Source organism: Microtus pennsylvanicus, chromosome 5 (assembly GCF_037038515.1).
Source record: "Microtus pennsylvanicus isolate mMicPen1 chromosome 5, mMicPen1.hap1, whole genome shotgun sequence".
Lineage (NCBI taxonomy): Eukaryota > Metazoa > Chordata > Mammalia > Rodentia > Cricetidae > Microtus > Microtus pennsylvanicus.
This window is the reverse complement of record NC_134583.1, coordinates 120,155,699-120,177,755: the sequence shown is the minus strand read 5'-3', so window position 1 is coordinate 120,177,755 and position 22,057 is coordinate 120,155,699. Positions and strand designations below refer to the sequence as shown.

Below are 22,057 nucleotides of genomic sequence, written 5' to 3'. Positions count from 1 at the left end.
AGATAGAGATGCTGACTCAAAATTCAAACTAACAAACCAATACAGCCTCTGGAGGTGTGACTTTACATGCCTAAAGCCTCTAAGCGAGCAGTTCAGTGACCGAGTAAGTCCGCAAAGCTGCTCACAGTCCAGGGACGGAAGGTTTCCACCAGGCCCCCTGGTCCCTTGTACCCATTCCCAGCCCCACCCCAGGCAATCCCTGGGCTGTTTTCCAATCTGGGGACTGCCTGTTTCTGACCATGGCACACAGTGGGCCACCTTTCCTAACTGACCTCTTTCATGTAGTGTAATGTTTTGGGTTTTTTGCATCATGTTGGGTATTTCATCTTTGATCTGACTGACAAGAAAACAGAGGCAGAGGAGTGGCTTTCGTTATCGACAGTAACGTTCCAGGGTATCAGAGTCGCTGTGTCTTGGTCACCCCACCCGGCTGAAGTACATTTGGGTCCTTTCTCAGGAGCACTTCCCGGAAGTTGACTTAAAGCTCCCCATCCGCCAGTGCTTTCATTTCTCTCCGAGTCACTGGGGCACAGAGTGAGCTCACTGTTAGTCAAGAAGCTGAGCTGTCAGGGGGCTTCACAGTGACTGTAGCATCGGGCCCTCCCTCCACCACAGTGTCATGTGACAAGGCTCCTATCCAGATCCCTTACAACCTCGCCAACACTCTGCCTTGTCTTTTGTTTGAAATGATCTGATTATGACCATGCTGTGGGTATGCAGTGAGGCCTCACTGTGGCTTTAAACCCAGAATTTCCTTAATGGTGAATGTGGTAGACCAGCATCTGTCCCCAGAGACTCTCCCTGCCACTTCTTACACGGAAGAGCTGTCTGCCTTTCCATGGTCAGAATGTTTGCTGCAGTCAGGTGTACATGGGGCACATGTGTCCGGGTACGCCTTTAATACTGGAGAACGTCCTGTCCGCTCCAGCTGCCTGCCACTTGAAATTGTTAGAGACATCCATCTGAGGCTGGGGCATTGCTCAGTGGTAGAATACCCAGCTAGCTTTGCTCAAAGCCCCAGACGAGTTCTCCGGCACAGCACGCACACATACACACAAATCCAACCAATGTCAAAACTTAAGTTTGCATGGAAATCACTTGCCCCATGTTCTAGGTTGTTTTATACTCAAAAACCTTGCACACTGCCACACCAATTAACCGGTCTCACTGATTGGAAAGGGGATCTGTCCAGATCATGTACAGGGGAGCATCAATCCAGCAGAGGCACAGTTCTAGGGTGCAAGTGGGGGTGAAGGGAAGCTGGGAGGCCCCTGAGCAACCCCCGAATCCTGCCTTGTTTCAAGCGGTCCAGGCTACCTGGCAAGTCAAGTTCACATCCTCTTGCTCACTGAGTGGGATGCAGAGGCAGGGAAGGGACCTGGAGATAAGAAGAGCCAGGAATCAAAAAAAGGCAAGGGTGAGAAAGCTGGGCCAATGTAAGCCCTGGTCAGCATCCCAAACCAGGGCCAAAGACTAAACATAGGAGGTGATGGACGGGAGAGAGGTCGTCCAAAGTATGGATTGAGCTGGGTACAGACCCTGGACCAGGGTCTCACTTAGGTTTTGAGAGCTATGCAGTTCCTAGAATGGGCTAGGCTGTGCTAATAAGCAATATATATATAGCTTGGATGATGGCACTCAGGTGGAGATGTGGACCCCATGGCCCTAGTTCTATATCATGTATACAAGTTCTAGCTCTAGGACAGGGACAGGGAATGTTCATCCTGACAGCCCTCTGCAGACATGCCCAGTGGGATGGCGCCCAGACGGGTAAGCAGGCCTGCTGATGGCGTGGTTCAGGACTGGTGGAGCTGCACAGGAGGGTGACTCGGTGGTTAGAAGTTGCTCAGACTGCTCTCACAGAGGACTGGAGTTCAGTTTCCATCACCCCACCCCAGGCAACACACACCACCTCTGACCCCCTCTGGTACCTGCACTCATGCGCATATGACCCGCAGACATACACATGCATATAATTAAAAAACTAAATCTTTAAAAAAAAAGAACTGGCAGCTGGCTTGCTGGGGTAATAGGAATGGTAGCAGCCACCACTGTGAGCTGCTTCCCACACCTTCACGTCACCTGCTGGTGACACAGGCAGCTGGCAGGGAGCTGAATGAATCTCTAGAGTAGCTAGCAGGCTGCTTGCTGTTCTTTCCTGGGCTGAGAGACAGCTAGAACCCTGACAAGGAAAGGCAATACTATTGCTTGGGGTGGCGTGGTGACTCCAGGTGCAGCTGCCATGCAGACAGACCCAGCCTCACCACCTTGGCCCTATTGCACTTGAGGATGGTGGCTGTAGGCATTGGCCTGTCTGAGGCTGCAGGAGAGAAAGAGACCCAGACGGTGGCCACGGGGAGGCTCAGAGGCCAAGTTTGGCTTGGCATTCTGTCGCCTCAGCTTCTTCTTCAGGAAGGAGCAGGTTGGCCTGTCAATCTCTCCATCCCCTCTCCCTTCACTCATGCTCACAAGATATCCAAGTCAAAGGAGGGAGAGGAAACTGGAAAGATGGGACAGAGAGGTTTGGAGGGGAGTGAGGCTGGCTCTGCAGGAAGGAGCCCTTCTGGATGGGCTGGCAGAGGGACGCACACTGACAATTCTCTATGTCACATTTCTCTCGTGGCCGGCTCTGTCCTACCTGAGGCCACCAGCACTGATTCAGCCCCGGGTGGTTACAAAGCCTGGCCTACATATAGGTCAGCGGCCCTGGTCTCTGACAGCCCATGTGTCCCTTTGGATAGGCATCTGGCCCAGAACCCTTTCATCTGTGACTGTAACCTCAAGTGGCTTGCAGACTTCTTACGGACCAACCCCATTGAGACAAGCGGGGCCCGCTGTGCCAGCCCCCGGCGCCTGGCCAACAAGCGCATTGGGCAGATCAAAAGCAAGAAGTTCCGCTGCTCAGGTAAGGGCCACGTGCATGTCTCCAGTAGGCTTGGGGACCAGCAATGTGTTCTGGTGGCCTTAATGGAGAAGTCCTCAGGCACTTTTGAACTGGCTGGTTGGAGCTTGGATGGGATGGTTCCTCTGCCTTGCCCCTCACTTAGCTACAGCCTGGGGGAAGTAGGCTTGCTGAAGCTGTGGAGGGAGACCTCTGCTCCCAGGTCAGCTCTGCTGTGACACCGTGTCCAAGGCCTAGGAAGCATCTCAGTGAGGTAGGCGACTCCTCCAGACCTGAGATGCAGCCCACTCGGCATCTGTCAGTGGGCAGTTTGGTCCTGGAGCCTAGTGCCACCCAGGCTCAATACTATCCACAAGGTCAGCACAATGACTGCCTGCGTTGTGAAAGCGGAAGATTTAGGGGTGCTCCTCAGCACTGGCCTGGGGACATGTGTGCTCTGGAGTAAGGCTTCTACACATAGAGGTGGGCTAGGCAAAGGCAGTTCCACACAGGGCCCCAGTTGCATTCCTGGGGTGCCTTCCAAGGGAAATGGGGCTGACCCAGCTGATTCTATATTCTGATGCATTTGCTTCTTTTCCCAGCCAAAGAGCAGTACTTCATTCCAGGTAGGAGAGTGGGAGACAAAGACCAGCTTGGGGTAGGGGCGGGAATGGTGGCTGTGGAGGGAAGGCTGTGGAGGTGAGAGCTTGGAGACCCTCAAATGCTTGGAGCCCACTCAGGCCCTCAGCCCTGCCACCCTCTCACTCTAGGGACGGAGGATTACCACCTGAACAGCGAGTGTACCAGCGATGTGGCCTGTCCCCACAAGTGCCGCTGTGAGGCCAGCGTGGTGGAGTGTTCCAGCCTGAAGCTCTCCAAGATACCCGAGCGCATCCCCCAGTCCACGGCTGAGCTGTGAGCACCTGAGCTGCCCACCCTCCCCTCAACCCGGCACCCACTGACCCACCTGGGTCTACTTAGGGCTCCTCTCCAAACCAGCTCTGTGTGGGGGATCATGGGAGACACCGGCTGGATCATGCTGGCTGATGGCTTTGGCAAGATGTAGTCCTCATCCATGACTCCTACTCCTGCTTCCGCCTCCTTGACGGGTCTTTGACATCCAGGGCTGGTCACCAGCCTGAACCATGAGTGGCTTTCCTTAAGGGTGATTCTTTAAGGAGACATGAATCACTGTCTCAACCTGAGGTTGAAGTCATCCCTCAACCACTGTTTCCCTTTATCTAAATGTATGACTTTGTGTGCCTTTTCCTACACACATTTGTCTTTTATGTAAGCAAGTCTTCATTACTTTTGTTCCATTTGTCCATTGTGTGTGTGTGTGTGTGTGTGTGTGTGTGTGTGTGTGTGTGTGTGTGTTCATGCCACCAAGCCTGTGTGATCAGAATCAGCTTTTGGGGGACAGTTTTCTCCTATCATGTAGAAGAGGACAGGACTCAAACATTCCGAGCTGGGGCAGGCACCTCTGCCACTAGAACACTGTGCTGGGCTTTCATTGCATTTTGTTTAAGACAGGGTTTCTCTGTGTAGCTCTGGCTGTCCTGGAACTCACTCTGTAGACCAGGCTGGCCTCAAACTCAGAGATCTGCCTGCCTCTGCCTCCTGAGCACTGGGATTACAGGTGTGCACCACCACCACCTGGCTCCTTCATGACATTTTTAATGTTAAAAAGATACCTTATTTGCCACCCCTCTTTTGCCCAGTGCCAGGTCCAGCTTTCTTTTTGAAATGATTTCAGTCAGCCTACTTTGCACCCCATAATCTCAAAGTGAAAGGCATAGCCAGGTCGACCTGTGTGTGTGTTCCATTGCTTGTCTTCCACAGACGACTGAACAACAATGAGATCTCTATCCTAGAGGCCACGGGGCTGTTTAAGAAACTCTCACACCTGAAGAAAATGTGAGTTTCCCGTTGGTGGGACAGTGCCCATCAAGATGTTGGCATGGCATAGGGTGCAGAGCGCCCCCTGGGGGCAGGGGTGGGGTTCCTACACCTGGAGGTCATGGCTACAGTAAGGGAGGGAGGGGTGCCTGGGTGCAGGGGACCCACAGTTCTCCCCTCTTTCCTCTCCCAGTAACCTGAGCAACAACAAGGTATCAGAAATCGAAGATGGGACGTTCGAGGGTGCTTCATCTGTCAGTGAGCTGCACTTGACCGCCAACCAGCTGGAGTCCATCAGGAGTGGCATGTTCCGTGGTCTAGATGGCTTACGGACCCTGTGAGTGGGTGGAGCTAGAGGCACCAAGACAAGGCACAGCATGGGCCTCTGCACTAAAGAGAAATAGCCTACTCCTAGTCCCATTGGCGGGAGAGTGGGACCCCTCATGAACCTGTCTGATAGGACAGATGATCTCCTGGCTGTAACTGTTGTGAGGCCCATCCTCTTGTTCTTGGGATGAGGAGGTAAAGGGATTGGAACCTCCGCCATCAGTGCCCTGTGGTCAAGGCTTCTGGGAAACAGGTGTCACGTGCTTAGAAGTGACCAGAACAACTACAAGAGGGGTGGCTAGCTATGAGGGGATCCCGCCGAGCTGACTTGGTATGTGTAGATGTCAGAGCAGAGATGTCCACCATCCCTTGAAATTCTGAACTGTGACTTGGAGCCAGACAGAGTGCTCCAGGCCTTGGGAAGTCACTAGGGTCTTATGGTCATCACCCTCCATGACCGCTGCAGGGAGCTCCCTCCAGGTAGCGCTGGCTCGTCAGTGTCCAGGAGAGAGGCCACATCCCTGTTGGTCTCCACAGATGTCCCTGTGTATGCTGTCCATCTCAGAGCCACCTGCAGCTGTGGGACACACTCCATTCCAACTCATCTTAGCTGCCGATGGGTAGTGGCTGCCGTACTGGAGATCAGCTCTCAGAGCCACCTGCCTGGGTTGAAGTCTCTGTCATGCATGCAGCATAGTTAGCTCTGTCTTCTGGTGTTGGTGACTTGTCAATGCACGTGGGACGCCTGGGGAGTTTTGGGAAAGCGGGGCCAGTCGAGCACTCTTTCTCAGCTCGGTCTTTCCCTGTGTTTCCAGTCTGCTCCTGTTTGGCTAGTCCCCTCTCTCTTACATCTGCCCAGTTCCTCTCGGGTCCTGGGAGAGATTGAACCAGTCACTTGTGTTCTTTCTGAGGGAGGCTCAGTGTGGACACGGGGCAGCAAAAACCCAGGAGGGACTGTGAAGTGCCTAGACCCTCAGTACCACCCACAAATGACCAGCGTCACAGGTGTGGGTAGCTGCCCTTCTCATGCTTTATCTACATATATTTTTATACATACAAACATATATGTGCACACACATGGGTCACTACAGATAGACCATCATGATGGTCTATGCCACACACATAGCCAGTTTCTCCAAAAATTATCATTATTATCTCTATTATTAATATTATTAGCATAATAAGAACATCTTATCAGCAGGGCAGAGTGGCACACACCTTAATCCCAGCACTCTTGACACAGAGGCAGGCGGATCTCTCTGAGTTCAAGGCCAGCCTGGTCTGCAGAGTGAGTTCCAGAACAACCAGGGCTATGCAAACAAACCCTGTCTCAAAGCAAAACAAAACAAAACAAAAACATCTATCTAATCACGGGGGGAGAGGGAGGAGGGGAGAAAGAGAGAGAGCGCTCGGTGGTGGAAAGCATGCATTGCTCTTGCAGAGGACCAGAGTTTGATTCCCAGTATCCATAACAATAGCTCACAGCCACCTGTAACTCCAGTTCTGAGAGATCCAGTGACCCCTTTTGGCCTCTGTGAGCAGTTACATATGTGTGGTGCAAATAAATTCATGCAGGCAAATACACATAAGCACATTTCTTAAAAAAGATTATCTAGGGCTGGAGAGGTGGCTCAGTGGTTAAGAGCATTGCCTGCTCTTCCAAAGGTCCTGAGTTCAATTCCCAGCAACCACATAGTGGCTCGCAACCATCTATAATGAGGTCTGGTGCCCTCTTCTGGCCTGCAGGCATACACACAGACAGAACACTGTATACATAATAAATAAATAAATATTAAAAAAAGAGATTATCTAACATAAGTTACAACTCCTTAGCAAAATTTTAAGTACATATATGGTATTGTTTGCTAATGATGCTGCACTGCACTGAAATTTTATAACTGAAATTATATACATCACAATGTATAATATATAAACACATATATATGTTTATACACTCGAATTTTTAGGCACTATTTATTCTGTATAAATGAAATTATACATATATGTATCAAAATGAATAATATATAAACACATATGTAAGATATATATAAACATATTTTTTTCCTTCTCCTCTTCCTCTTCGTCCCCAGCAGGGTCTCCCTGTGTAACAAGTTAATCTTGAATTTGTGATCCTCTTGCCTAGGTCCCCCAAGTTCTGTGATTATAAGCTTATGCCACCATACCCAGCTCCCAGATATGTTTTAATAGAAACCTGCAATAAATTGTGTTTAGTAACCTGCTTTTCCCTCCAATATGGACCCTTTCATATATCACAGAATTTCTCTAAAACATAATTCTCTGAGCCGGGCGGTGGTGGCGCACGCCTTTAATCCCAACACTTGGGAGGCAGAGGCAGGTGGATCTCTGTGAGTTCGAAGCCAGCCTGGTCTACAAGAGCTAGTTCCAGGACAGGAACCAAAAGCTACAGAGAAACCCTGTCTTGAAAATCCAAAACAAGAAAAATGAAAAAAAACCATAATTCTCTGTAATTACCACTCAGGCCGTTCTGCATTCTGTATTTTGAGAAAAGCTGTGATTACCAGCTTTGCCCCGAATCTGTGTACCTCCCTGAGTATTTAGGCGATAAAGTCCTGAAAGTGGACCAGCCGACGGCAGCAGAAAGGCCTTTGTAGATAGCTCAGCAGACACACTTCCCGAGAGGCCCGCCCTGGTCTTACCAGCGTGTGTGGAAGTGCCCATCTTCCCGTTCTCGCCTATGCTGGCCATATTATGACCGCATTATGACCATGATGTTTTCATTTCTTCTCCAATCTGACAGACAGAAACTTGGTGTTATTTAAGTGTCTTTGATTCCTGGTTAATCAGTCTGACCTGCTCCAAGGGTGTTCGCAGTCCCTTGAAATGTCCCTCACTATCGCCTGTCCTGTGTTGGCTTGCTTTCTGCTTTCATTTTTGGTCGGGGATGGGAATTAAAGGGGTCTTGGACAGTGAGTAATGGGGACAGGGCGTTGTTCCAGATAGCAATGAGGAAGACAGACACCCTAGAATGACATCCTAGCTGGGCCAGGTGTGGCTGTCCATAGGCCACAGGGGTCCCTGAGGAGATGGCCTGGGGCTAGGGGACACCCTCTGAGGGGTTCTCCATCTTCTCCCTCTTCTCCCGTCACCCCTCCCCCAGGATGCTCAGGAACAACCGCATCAGCTGCATCCACAATGACAGCTTCACGGGACTGCGCAATGTACGGCTCCTGTCACTGTACGACAATCACATCACCACCATCTCCCCTGGAGCCTTCGACACCCTTCAGGCCCTGTCCACACTGTAAGTCTCAGCCTTGGAGGACAGGCAGGTTGGTGGCTCCGGCAGGGGGAGCCTACCTACCGTCCTAGGTGGGGATCTTCTCGGGTCTTACACTTGAAGACTCCTTTCGAGGGGGCACGGGTCCTTCTTGTTCCTTCCACTGCTAGTTCTGTCTCTGGTCCTAGACGCTGGTCACCTAGGAGGTTATTAGCTGTCTTTGTAGGAGCATAGATCGCTGTGTGGCCAGGAGAGAACCCCACCAGGTTCATTGAGATTGGCTTAAGTGCCCTCATGACCACATTCCCCATCTCTTCCAGAAACCTCCTAGCCAACCCATTCAACTGTAACTGCCAGCTAGCCTGGCTGGGTGACTGGCTTCGGAAGAGAAAGATTGTGACGGGGAACCCACGCTGCCAGAACCCCGACTTCCTACGGCAAATTCCCCTGCAGGATGTGGCCTTCCCTGACTTCAGGTGTGAAGAAGGTAACGTGTGGGTCATCCAGCAGGGAGAGAATGGGGCTGACCAGAGAAGCTGGGCAGGCAGCACCCTACTGGCCCCTGGGGAGGGAATAGGAGACGCTGACCCTGGAGCTGCTTCTGTGTAGTCAACAAAGGGGAGGGAGAATAGAAGAAGGAAATAAACATGACTTCTTATCCCATCACACAAAGAGAAACACAGTAACTCCTCAGTATTTTTTTCCTTATGGAAATGTGTTTAGCTCAGACACCAGCTCCAGGGGCCTGGGGCCAACACGTCTTTCAGAGCAGGAATCGCCTGAGTCTGATTCCCCGCTCGCCAAAGACTTGGTCATCCTGGTCCCCTGAGCTCCTCGTCTCTCTGTGTCCACAGCCGTCTTCCCCTTCCAGCCGATGTAGCTTTTCCTTCAGTTCTTTCTAAGCACCACACACCAAGGTTCCTGCTGGAAGCAGATTTTTCCTGGGGTAACCAGCAACTATGTCCCTCCATTGCCCCGTTCTGAGGTGTCTCAGCATGCCCTGCCATGGAGGCTTTTCTCAGGCTGGTGTCAGCTCTCAGACCCCTCTGCTGCTGGACGCTGGATACAGGTCCCTGGTCTCCATACCTTTGCCCTCCATACCTTTGCCCTCGTGCCGTTCAGATTGGACCTCTTCTCTGGAGTCACCCCAAACAGGCCGTGTAGATATGAGGGAAAGACAAAGGAACACCGCAATCTTCACAGCTCTAGTGTTTATCTAAAGAAAATCAGTAGATTTTTTCTAAGAATAATTTTGTTTTCTTTTAAAATTTAAAATAAAGGGGGCCGGAGAGATGGCTCAGAGGTTAAGAGCATTGCCTGCTCTTCCAGAGTTCCTGAGTTCAATTCCCAGCAACCACGTGGTGGCTCACAACCATCTGTAATGAGGTCTGGTGCCCTCTTCTGGCCTTCAGGCATACATGCAGAAAGGATATTGTATACATAATAAATAATTTTTTTTTTTTTTGGTTTTTCGAGACAGGGTTTCTCTGTGGCTTTGGAGCCTGTCCTGGAACTAGCTCTTGTAGACCAGGCTGGTCTCGAACTCACAGAGATCCGCCTGCCTCTGCCTCCCAAGTGCTGGGATTAAAGGCATGTGCCACCACCGCCCGGCTTATAAATAAATATTTTTTTAAAAAAAAATAATAAAAAAATAAAAAAAAAATCTCAAGCCAGAGAGAGACCATACCATGTAGGCTGAGACAGGAGAATAGAGAGTTCAAAGCCAACCAGGGCTCCATAGCAAGACCAAGGCAAAAAAGAAAGGAAGGAAGTCACATATGGTTTACCCTTGTGTCTTGGTTCACACATGCATTGTATGGCTTAAATGTTTTTGTTTTCTTGTTTGTTAGTCTTTTTCAGTCCAACCCTGCATCTTGATTATAATCTCTTGCCACTGACTGGCCTTGAAAACTTTGTGGTTTTTGTTTGTTTGATTGGTTTTGATTTTTGGAGACAGGATTTCTCTGGGTTGCTCTGGCTGTCCTGGAACTCACTCTGGAGACCAGGCTGGCCTTGAACTCACAGAGTCCACCTGCCTCTGCCTCTGCCTCAGGAGTGCTGGGATAAAGGGTGTGAGCCACCACCGCCCGTGGAAAATATTGTTTTACTTAGGAAACAGTCTGTTTGGGGCTGGGGATGTGGATCACTTGCCTTGCAAACATGACGACCTGATTTTCATCCCCAGAACCCATGTTAAAAAAGAAAAGTCATATATGGAGGTATGGGAGGCTAGTGCTAGGAAGGCAGAGGTGGGAGGACCTCTGGGGCTCTCTGTCTAGCCAGCCTAGCCCTCCTCAAAGCCAAGGAATGATATCCAAGGTCATTCTCTGGCCTCCATGTGCAAGCCCGCCCCCGGTCTTACTTTGAAGACTCCTTCAGGGGAGACATGGGCCCTTCTTGTTCTTCCACTGCAAGCTCTGTCTCTGGTCCTAGAAGTTGGTTACTATCTGTTCAGGAGTGTCAGGTTGCTGTGTGGCAGAGAGAGAACCCTGCCAGGTTCACTGAGACTAGCGAAGAACCTTCATGATCACATTCCATATCTCTTCCAGAAAACTCCTGGCCAACCCATTCAGACGCATGTTTGTACACACACACACACACACACACACACACACAGATAATACATGTCTTATATATATATATAATGCACCATTAAAAACAAGAATTAACATTCCAAGGATAGAAAAATCACCCCTATACCACCTCCCCCCCCACCATCCCCAGTGTGGGGCAGCATCTGTGTGCATTCTGCAGTGCTGTTTTTCAGACCCGCTACTGGGTGCCTATGAGAACACACTCAGGATTTTCAGGTCCCCTGCAAAAAGCCTTTCACCACAAACCATCCTTCCCTAGATCAGCACTGAGCCATCCCCTTGTCATTTAATAAATTACCTCAACGGCAATTTCATACTGTGCTCCTGGGAGCACCAACATAGGTAACTCCTTCTGTTCAGATGTGATGGTCCCTTTAGGACAACTTCCTAGGAGGGGAAAACGTGTGAACATTTTTTTGAGTGTTTGCTGCGTTGAGGCAGTGGGGCCCAGTGGCCAGGAGAACAACTTCCAGAGACTGTCTGCCTGGAGCCCTGTCCCAGTGCTGCCTTCAAGGCTAGGGGACTTTGCAGAGTTACATGACCACTCTCGATTATGTTCCATCATGTCTAAAAGGTGTCCACTCTAGTGCATCTGCTTGATGGTGGGTTTTTTTTTTCGAGACAGGATTTCTCTGTGGCTTTGGAGACTGTCCTGGAACTAGCTCTGTGGACCAGGATGGTCTCGAACTCACAGAGATCCGCCTGCCTCTGCCTCCCGAGTGCTGGGATTAAAGGCGTGCGCCACCATCGCCCGGCTCTTGATGGTGTTTTGAGGACTCAGTGAGTTCTTCGCGATGCCGTGTCTGAACGCGGTCAGCCCCTATAACCGAGTCACTGTCGGCAGAGGGTACATGCTGTCGTTCCGTGGTCTCAGCATCTCTGACCAGGACCATTGGCTCTCCTGCACCCCATTATAAGAAAGGAAGGCACACAGAGGGCTCTTTGCTGGAGAATGATGGATGAAGGGCTCGCTGGTCTGCATCTGCCAGGCTTGGGCCTCACCCTAAGAGGCCTCATCAGCTTGAGGACAAGTCATTCATCCTGCCCAGATGTCAGTGAAAGAGAAAACTATTTGCCCTCTGCATCCACCGGATGCCAGAGTGGGCCAGCTGCTGCTCTGAGTGCTGGGCCTGACCAGTGCATCCTGAGGGGTGACAGGGGCACCCTTTGCGGTGTCACCAAGGGGAGCATGCTCGACACAGTGCCAGGGAGTGTCCGGTGCTCAAGAGGCAGTAGTCATGTCTCCTCTGGGACCACCTTCGGTCTGAGGTGGGAGAGATTACCTGGATCTGTTTTAACCTGGAAACTTTCCCAGAAGGGAGTCTCAGGGACTTTCCCAATGATACCAGGCCCCTGACTGACCAGGATGTCACACCTTCCTTCCCAGGTCAGGAGGAGGTGGGGTGCCTGCCCCGCCCACAGTGCCCCCAGGAGTGCGCCTGCCTGGACACCGTGGTCCGGTGCAGCAACAAGCACCTCCAGGTGCTGCCCAAGGGCATCCCCAAGAATGTCACAGAACTGTGAGTAGCCCCAGACTTGCAATCTGTTGGCCTGTGAAACAGGACCCATTGGACCTGGGCGGTGGGAGGAGACGCTGCAGCATATGTAGGTGCTGGCCTACCCAAAGGAGGGTTAGCCCAGAAAGGCTCCAGCATGGCTTCCACCTTCCCCTGTCCCTTCTCTATAATTAACTCATGACAAATGCATGGTAAGCGCTCTGCTTTCAAAAAATAACATTGCTTTTCCTGCTTCACAAGGTTTATGGGGAAGACATCGTTAAGGTCTATAGATGCAATGTTTTTTACGTGAGTCAAGTCTGGTCTCCACAACAAATCCCTTTTTGGCGGGAGATGTTTCACAAATAGCACCTAAGTGTAGATCCTTTAGTGACGCTTTTACTCCAGAGGCACTGGGTGCACAGGACTCTTGCTGTCTTGACCTAGTGGCCTCTCAAGAAAAGCTGTGTCCCTTTCACTCTCTCGCCAGCTGCGTGCAAAGGTAGCCTGGCCCTCGCGTCCCCTGCGCCAGCATTCAGGATGTAGCTGCCCAGTTTCACAGCTCACGGTGTTGCAGCTCCTAGGTGGATGTAAATGCCTGCAACAGGTGCTCATGCTGCTGTGTTCTCTCCTTAGCTATTTGGATGGCAACCAGTTCACACTGGTTCCCGGACAGCTGGCTACCTTCAAGTACCTGCAGCTTGTGTGAGTATCCAGGAGCCTTGAGGATCCCAGGCCTGCCTCCATGGTCAGGAGGACCACTGGCATCCAACCACCACAGTTCCCCCTTTCCAGGCATCTCCCACTTGTAGGCAGAGGCTGCTAAGGAATTCTGCCTGCTCCCCTCCCTATTCATTCTTCAGGGGACACCTATGCCTGGGAGCTGTTTTGCCATCTGGTGGCCAAATCTAGGAATTGCATCTTTTCTGGCCTCCATGAGCTGGGCCTATTGCTCTGACCACACCATTTCCCCAAACCTCCCTGTAGCCTAGTGATTATTATTGCTCTGAGTGATCTCTGCAAGGAGCCAGGGACAAATAGAGGATGATAAATAGTCTTTCAGTTCAGTCCCTCTCCCCCAAATCAAATATGAAACAAGGCTGTTATTAGTCCACATACTATTTATTCTTAACCTGCTTCGTTATCACTGCCTTCCAGCCCTCCCAAAGAGTATTAAGAATAAACCCCCGGATAATAAGGTCAACTTCTCTTATCTTCCCAGTGTAATTAGTACCTCACCTCCATCGTTTTGGTCTATGTATTAGCCAAAGATTATCCAAAAAGTCCAGAGAACAGTCCATCACAGTGCGGCTTGGCTCGGAGCTCTGTACGAGTGCAGTCCGTGGGTCAGTGTCAGCCTGAGAACCGCCTTTCATGAATTTGCTCTCAGTGCCAACTGAGAACTGTTGTTAGTGGGTTTGTCTTAGGCAAGGAGTGAGCGTATAAGTCAACAGACTGCTCCCTTCACACCGAGAAAGCTTGGCTATGGAAACGTTCAGTTCAAGGCCTGGCTGCTCTGAACAACACTGGCTAACAACACCGTGATGCTCCAGCTAGTCTGTCTTTGCTCAATGACTGATGTGTTTGAACCTTTCAGGGGAATGGGGTAAAACAGTGGCTGGTGTCAGACAGAGATTCCATTCTGCAAGCTCCCCAGGCTTTCTGTGTACTGACCTCTGCCAGTGGTCCAGATGTACATGAAGAAGGAAGGACAGACAGCAAGAATGTCGAGCAAGCTCTTTCTGTCAGACTGCCCCTCTCACATTAAAAGGCCCTATCTCCCCATCACAAGAAAGGAAGTGGGCCCCTAACAATAAGGAGGAGAGTTGGGATTGCAGCAGAGGCAGGCTCTCGGGGTACGGAAGGAAGGGTACACGGTTAATGATTGTCAGAACTGCATACAGTAGGTAACAGGCAGACCAGGAGGCCCCAGTGGACCTCTTAGACGGCTAGGGAGGATGTAGGAGGAGGGCAAGGGCTCCCTAAGTTGCAGGGAGCAGCCGAGCAACTGTAGGTAAGGGCTTGGCTGGAAGGAGGGTGTGACGAACCCACAGTGGAAGATGTCGAGAGGAGGTCTCAGGAAACCACTGGTGGACACTGGCTTAACAAAGGCAGGAACTTAGGAAGGGGACAGATGTGGACAGTGACAGAGGTGGGGCCATGGTACCAAGGGCGAAAGGCAGAAGCAGTCGCAGAACCAGGCTGAGGGCTGAGGAAGCACCAGGCCAAGCCCCGCTGAGGGTCTGTAGGGCACTATGGAGTAGGGTTCTGGAAAAGGGCAGGCTGTGGCTGTGGGGGTGGTGCCATCAGCTCTAGACAGTGAGAGGAGCCAGAGACAGCACTGGGGGCACCTAGAGTGGACTGAAGGGGTGCAAGGCTGGGACCTTCCCATCCTGAGACCAGGGATTAGAAGCTGGGACCACAGGGAAGACACAGACACAGTCAGGGTAGGTGGAGGGGTGTGTGAGGATGTTCTCCACCTAACACGGCCGGAGGATGGACTGTAGGACACATTGCGGTGATGGGGTTGGTCTGGCCCTTCTCTGGCCAGCTGGGTGGCCCCCTGTGAGTTAATACTGAGAGACTGAAGACTCCAGCTCTTGGTGTGTAAAATGGGATTTCACTCTGCCTCGTAATTTGGTGTCCTAGTGTTCCAGCTATGCTTCCCAGAGAAGGGGCTGCTAGACCTGCCAGGTAGAAGTTGGCCAGTGCCAGCTGTACCTGCAGAGGGCATGCAGGAGGCAGATTAGGAACAGAGGGAGCTCAGTAGTCAATTGCAAGTCAATTGACCCCACATCCTCGCCAGTTCGGGAGCCTGGCTCTCCCTGCTGCGGAAGGGCCAAGAGTGGATGGGGGAGGGGAGAGGCTCTGGAAGTCATCCAGGGGCAAAGCCTTCTTTTCTTCCAGACACTGACGCTCTTGCTTTTTCCAGGGACCTGAGCAACAACAAGATCAGCTCCTTGGGCAATTCTTCCTTCACCAACATGAGCCAGCTGACCACGCTGTGAGTCCCAGCAGGGCTGGGTGGGCACACAGGATGTCATCAGGCTATACTGGCTTCGCTCTTGTCATTTGTGACCGCATGCAGACCCCTTTCCCACCTACAGACTAAATAACACCCCATCCATCAATCACTTCTTGGATATTTTGGCCATGGGCAAATTAAAAAACAAAACAACTTTTACTGTGAAATACAATGGGAAAGCACAAAAATTGAAATATATCTATCACATTTTTATAAAGCTAGCACATGTTTTGAGGCACGAGGATGGTCACAAGCTTGAGGCTAGCCAGAACTAGGCCCCAGATTAGGCTGTATGTTGAGAATTTTATTTAAATAGATTCATGGTCCAGTTTGGTTTCCCCACTCAGCACAGTTACTCCGACATCCTTCCATACATGGGTGTTCCTTCCCAGGGACTGCCCATGACTCTCTATCCCGTAACCACGTCTACCACAGAATCAATTCCCTCGCTAATCTGCCTGTCTGCTGGTGGGTTCATTTATTTGGAATCTTTTGAGTTAGTGGGTTAGCTGTGGGCTCTAAAAACACAGTCCTAGCACAAATACTATTTGCTAACTTAATGACATGACCCTGGGGTGGGGAGTGGCCTCAAAGCCTTAGCTCGCTCACCTATAAGATGGGGTGGGAACGGTCCTTCATCTCTGGTTCATCATAGCACCTTCCTTCCTTCTTTCCTTCCTTCCTTCCTTCCTTCCTTCCTTCCTTCCTTCCTTCCTTCCTTCCGCAGGATCCTCAGCTACAATGCCCTCCAGTGCATCCCTCCTCTGGCCTTCCAGGGGCTCCGTTCCCTGCGCCTGCTGTAAGTCTCTCCCAACTCATTCTTCTAGAAGTCTACCCCATTACCCGAGTCTTACCCCTTACCCCTAGTGGGCAGAAATATTCCCAGGTTTGGAGCCCCAGGAGGGACAATGCTCTATCCAATTATGGGAGCCCAGAATGCTCTTGTTTAAACCCCTTAGAGAAGCCAGGTTTTCAGTGGGAAATGATCCAAGAGCAGAGGTGGCCATCATCCCAAGTTTAGTTTGTGCACATGTGTGTGACAGGGAAGGGGTGGGGTGCCTAAGATAAAGGAATCCTTTGTTTGCACAAGAGACTTCTGTTCAGATTGACAGGGTTTGCTTCCAGAAATCAGCGAACTTTTTCTACAAGTTCTCAAAGTGACTCTGCCCAAAATGTTCTGCTGTGTCTGTTATGGTGGCTCCTGACCCCATCAGAACCAAGGCGACATTCCTGCAGTCGTAACTTGTGGCTGCCTATGTTAATCTCCTTACAAACAGCCCACTCTGTCTCTGTCCCCTGGCCAAGAGGGAGTGCCTGTGTGTTTACTTATCTTATTTATGATTAAACTCAACTCGAATTCTTTAGATGGCAAAGTCAAGAGCTTCCCCCACAGTATGGGGGCACAGGATGGCCTTCATGGACTCTGAGGGCTCCCTTTTCCTTCCTGGGGCTACCAGGTCAGGATTGTTGGGCTGGGGACTGTCTCCCTGCCAGCAGACATGCATGGTGTGTCCATTCAGCAAGGGCTAGGAAGCCCCTCCCCCAGGCATCCTTCCCTATCCCTGGCCTGGGCTCCCACAGCCTCTTCTTTCCTCAGGTCTTTGCACGGCAATGACGTCTCCACCCTCCAAGAGGGCATCTTTGCGGATGTGACGTCTCTGTCTCACTTGTGAGTAATGCCAGCCCAGTTCTCTGGGCCTCCTTGAATTTAAGCAGAACTTGGAGTCTGAGAGAGCCCCAGCCCCTCAGCTCATCGGAACATGTTGCCTTTATCCTGAGTTGGGGAATGTTCCACAGTCTCCTTCTTGGCCTCTTACACACTCAGTGTAGGAGAACAGGCCTTTAGCAGGTGGGAGCAAACATTTGTTGATCGCTGGACCTGTCCCCTGCCGGTGTGACCCCCTCATAACGATCTCACAACAGGGGTAGTGTTTCCTCATTTTACACAAAAGGAGCGAGAGCTACAGAAAGGAAGATGTGTGCCCAGCTGCACAGCTGGTGGGGTGGCAGCTCCTGCCCCAGTGCCCACGCTCTTAGACTATCCCATAATACAGTTTCTGCTTCACACATGGGCATGAGATCCTGAGATCTATTTCCCAAAGAAGTAGAATAGCATAGAGTTGCTTCCCAGGCTCTACAGCCAGCAGTGCTGTGATGATTCTTTAAAGGCAGAAGGCGAGGACTCGGGAGATGGCTCAGTCAGTAAAGCACTTGCCATACAAGTATGAGGACCTCGACTTGACACCCAGAACCCACGTAAAAAGTTGGGTATGGTAACATGTACTGATCCTAGAGCCGGGAGGCAGAAACAGGCAGATCCCTGGGCGCTCACTGACTAGCTGGCCGACCTTACCTGTTTGATGAATTCCAGGCCAGTAAGAAACCCTGCCTCAAAGAAAAAGTGTGTGAGACCTGAGAAACAACACCCAAGGGTGTCAACTGGCCTCACATGCCTGCGTGTGTGTGCACGCATGCACGCACACGCACGCACACACACACACACACACACACAAATAAATAAACAAATGGGGCTTAATATCTCAGAGCACAGAGTTTCTGTTCAGGGTGATGCGAATGCTTTGAAAGTGAGTAGTGGAGATGGTTGTCTGGGGCTGGGAATACACTCAGCATTTCTGATTTGTGCACTGACTATGAGACAAATGACCAGCTGTTTATTATGTATTGTATATAAGACAATGAGGAGATAGGTAAGCCCAGGACTGAGGCAGGGTTGTCCTCACCCTAGAGGTTGGGACGGTACAGAACAGACACCTTCCTGGCATTTCTGGGTACCCTTGGCTGTGGCGTGCCTGTAGACTGTGGCCACATGGACTGCATCTGGAAGGCTTTGATCTTCTCTGACTCCCCTCCACACCAGGGCCCGAGTAGGCAGGCATCCTTAGATCAGAAAGCCTGGTGTCGGCGGTGTTTCTCTTGAAGTTCAGTCAGCCATCTTAGACATCCCCGGGTTCTGAGAATCGTCTTTCCCATATTTTAATCTGCAAAGTGAGAGTGATCATAAAATAGGTAGTGCATTCACATACGTATATATTTTAGGGAGTTTATACTATGTTAGGTTTCCTTATGACCCCTCAAATGGCTCTTAATTTTAACTGTCTTTCCCCATACTCCCTCCCTTGTCCCTTTTTTCTCCTCACCCCAACTTGAATCTCCCATTCCTGTCTCTCTCCTCCGTCCACAACTATCTATTCTACTTCCATTTCCTAGGGAGACCTAGCTGTGCCCACCCCCACACATATCTTCCTTGATAACTAACCTCTGTGGGCGGGTCTATGGACTGTAGCTTGATTATCATCGACTTAACAGCAAATATCCTCTTATAAGAAGATACATACCATATTTGTCTTTCTGGGTCTGGGTTACCTCATTCACGATGATTTTTTTCTCTCTAGTTCCATCTATTTACCCACAGATTTCATGATCCCGTGCTTTAAACGGTTGAGTAGTGTGTCACTGTGTAAATGTACCACATTTTTGTTTATCCATTCTTCTGTTGAGGGACATTTAGGTTGTTTCCAGTTTCTGGCTATTTCCAGTTCTAGAAATGAACATGATTGAGTAAGTGTCTCTGTGGTGAGATGAAGCATCCTTTGGGTATGTAGAATAGCTGGATCTTGAAGTAGGTTGATTCCCATCTTCTTGAGGAGCTGCCATATCTATTTCCACAGTGGCTGTATAAATTTGCACTCCCGCCAGCAATGGAGGAGTGTTCCCCTTACTTCACACCCCAGCAATGGAGGAGTGTTTCTCTTACTCCACACCCCAGCAATGGAGGAGTGTTCCCCTTACTCCACACCCCAGCAATGGAGGAGTGTTTCTCTTACTCCACACCCCAGCAATGGAGGAGTGTTCCCCTTACTCCGCACCCTTGCCAGCATGAGCTGTCACTTGTTTTCATTGATCTTAGTCATTCTGACAGGTGTAGGACGGAATCTCAGGGTTGTTTTGATTTGCATTTCCCTGATGACTAAGGATATTTAGCATTTAAGTGTTTCTCAGCCATCTGAGTTTCCTTTACCGAAAATTCTGCTTTATGTATTTTGGATATTAGCCTTCTATTAGATGTGTAGTTGGTACAATTTTTTTTCCCATTCTGTAGGCTGTTGCTTTGTCTGAATGGCAGTGTCCTTTGACTTACAGAAGCTTTTCAGTTTCATCAGGTCTCACATATTAATTGTTGGTCTTAGTATCTGGGCTAATGGTATTCTGTTTTGAAAGTCTTTTCCTGTGCCAATGAATTCAAGGCTAACCTGCATCCCAATACCAGAAGATTGCATGCCCACCAGAGCTCATGGCTACAGTTCCCCAGTGTTGCCCTTCACTGTTAGAACCCTGCAATTTGCTGCCTTTACCCTGCTATAGACTAGAAAGCCAAATTTCAATGTTCATTGGTAAGTAGGTGTGAAAATTTGGTAGAAATGACTAATTACATCATGCCATGCCCATGTGGCTAAAAAGTAAGTAGTTAATGACAATTATGGCACTGTAATTTATTATTTGATGGCATGCAGAATAATTAATGTGATACAAATATGAAAATAAGGACTGGTGGTGCTCTGCATAATAGAGTACACTTATAATCCCAGCATAGGGGAGATCGCAAGTTCCAGGCCAGCCTGGACTACCTAGTGGGTCTTTGTCTCAGTGAAAGGAGGAAGGAAAGCAGACAGACTGGAAGGGGATCGACTAAAATGAAGTTAATTCTATTTTAGGATGGATGATCCTTTTCTTCCTGCATTCCTCTGCACTGAGGATTTGTGGGGATTTGTGTTTGGCAGGCTTCACTCCGGTCCTACTGACGGACCCAGCTAGTGTGTTTGGTGTTAGCTAGCATCTGGTCCAGCTCTGGAGTCAATGGCTCCTGTCCTCAAGGAACCACTTTTGCAGACTCTGGGACCAGGGGGATGAAGACAGCACACGCATGAACCCATGAGTGGGCAGGGGGGCCGGGGTTCAGGTGGAGGGGTTTACAGTTTGAGAATTCTGGCTCAGACTAGGAGGGGCTGTCTTGGGCTAGGCTCCATTAATAGGAGCTGGCATGGCTTGGCATGAGCAGAGGAGACAGCTTCGGTTTCAGCGTGCCCAAGTTACACCGAAGACCAACAACATGGAGCTATTTATAATCTCAGTGGGGTGTGTTCCCAAGCCACAGCCCTTTGGGATTGAGGGGCGCCTGGCTGCTGCTCTACCAACCAGTCTCCCTTAGGCCGACCTGTTCTCCACTCCCCACGGGTCCTCAGTTGTCTTTAATTTTTTAAAAATTTTAACTAACTAGTTAATATTTTGAGACAGAATCACACTACATAGCCCAACTGACCTGAAATTCGTGGTCTTCCTAATTCAGTCTCCTGACCTTTTGATTGAAATGTATAAATTGTGCTGGCGTGTGGAGGCCCACACCTTTAATCTCAGCACTCAGGCAGAAACAGGTGGATCTCTGAGTTTGAGGCTAGCCTGGTCTACAGAGAGAGTTCCAGGACAACTGGGGTTACACAGAGAAACCCTGTCTCAAATGATCAAAAAAAGAGTGTAAGTTGTCGTTTCCATTGGCTTCCACTGGGCAAACCGGTCCCCAGGAGAAAGGGAGCTGTGCCAACGAGGGCCAGTGGTCCTCAGCTGTGAAAAACCAGCCGTGGGCAAGCAGGCTGATGTTTGCCCAAAACAGGAACAAGCAGCCACATGTGCGGGACAAGCCCGGATGGCTTTGAGCGGCTTTGTGAGGCTGTGGCCCTGCAGGTTTCAGTAATGGGAAGGGAAGGGACATTTACATCTGAGGTGCGGCATTGCTGATGTTGGTGGTAGACATCTGTGCCAGGATGGCCATTTGTGAAGCTCTCAGTCATGTCAAGGGCCCCCACACTCAGGGCGACATCCGAGTCTCTGAGGAATTTTTCTCTAACCATCCTCTTCATGACTGGCCTATACTCCTTGTAGTTCACTATACCATAATTGTGCTAGCTTTTGATAATTTGAAAATAATATTTTAAAATAATGTTTTAAAGTAAGTATATTTTTATATTTATTTCATACAAAAATATATTTAAAAATAAGTATTTTATATACCATAATATCTGTCTTCCTGTCATCTTTGGAGTCTGCCTCCGACCTTCCTGTGTGTCTGAGAGGCTCTGGTGCTGATGGGGGAAGACGATGGTGTCTTGCTCATCCCATTAGCCAGGATGGATGCTGTCAGCACACGAGGACAGAAAATTAAATACACATCAAGGTTGCACCTGCCCTCCTTCCTGAGCTGCGTGAGTCCCTCGGCGCCCATTCTAGGTTATGCGTGCTTGTCTCTCTTCCCCTCTTGATCGCAGGCTCTTTATTGAATCATAAAGTGAGCCCCAGAGATGTTACGGGAACAGCCCAAGGTCACGGGCAGGGAGCAGCTGTGGTAGGCTGCAGTCCAAGTCTTGCTCAGCCTGGTTTTTAAGATTGCACGGCGTCAGCTGTGCTATTCTGGGAGATTCCTGTTCAGAGCCACAGCCGCTTCTATCAGGCTGTACCTATCTTGGGGTGTGGGGGGTCACTTCCTCTGCAAGCCAGAACAGGTGG

At 50.1% G+C, this 22,057-nt stretch overlaps 1 protein-coding gene across 3 annotated transcripts in view; it reads left to right on the top strand.

Moving 5' to 3' along the window:
- Positions 1-22,057, top strand: part of Slit1 (slit guidance ligand 1) — a 148,133-nt gene that overhangs the window by 105,251 nt on the left and 20,825 nt on the right. Inside the window, exons 14-25 of one of the 3 annotated variants that reach the window (XM_075974088.1) lie at positions 2,742-2,905; positions 3,484-3,507; positions 3,652-3,796; positions 4,724-4,798; positions 4,974-5,117; positions 8,247-8,390; positions 8,687-8,853; positions 12,348-12,480; positions 13,093-13,161; positions 15,389-15,460; positions 16,209-16,280; positions 17,079-17,150. In XM_075974088.1, the coding sequence (XP_075830203.1) occupies positions 2,742-2,905; positions 3,484-3,507; positions 3,652-3,796; positions 4,724-4,798; positions 4,974-5,117; positions 8,247-8,390; positions 8,687-8,853; positions 12,348-12,480; positions 13,093-13,161; positions 15,389-15,460; positions 16,209-16,280; positions 17,079-17,150 (1,281 nt within the window). The remainder of the gene's footprint in view (positions 1-2,741; positions 2,906-3,483; positions 3,508-3,651; positions 3,797-4,723; positions 4,799-4,973; positions 5,118-8,246; positions 8,391-8,686; positions 8,854-12,347; positions 12,481-13,092; positions 13,162-15,388; positions 15,461-16,208; positions 16,281-17,078; positions 17,151-22,057) is intronic. The other 2 variants (XM_075974089.1, XM_075974090.1) reach the window with 2 other exon arrangements.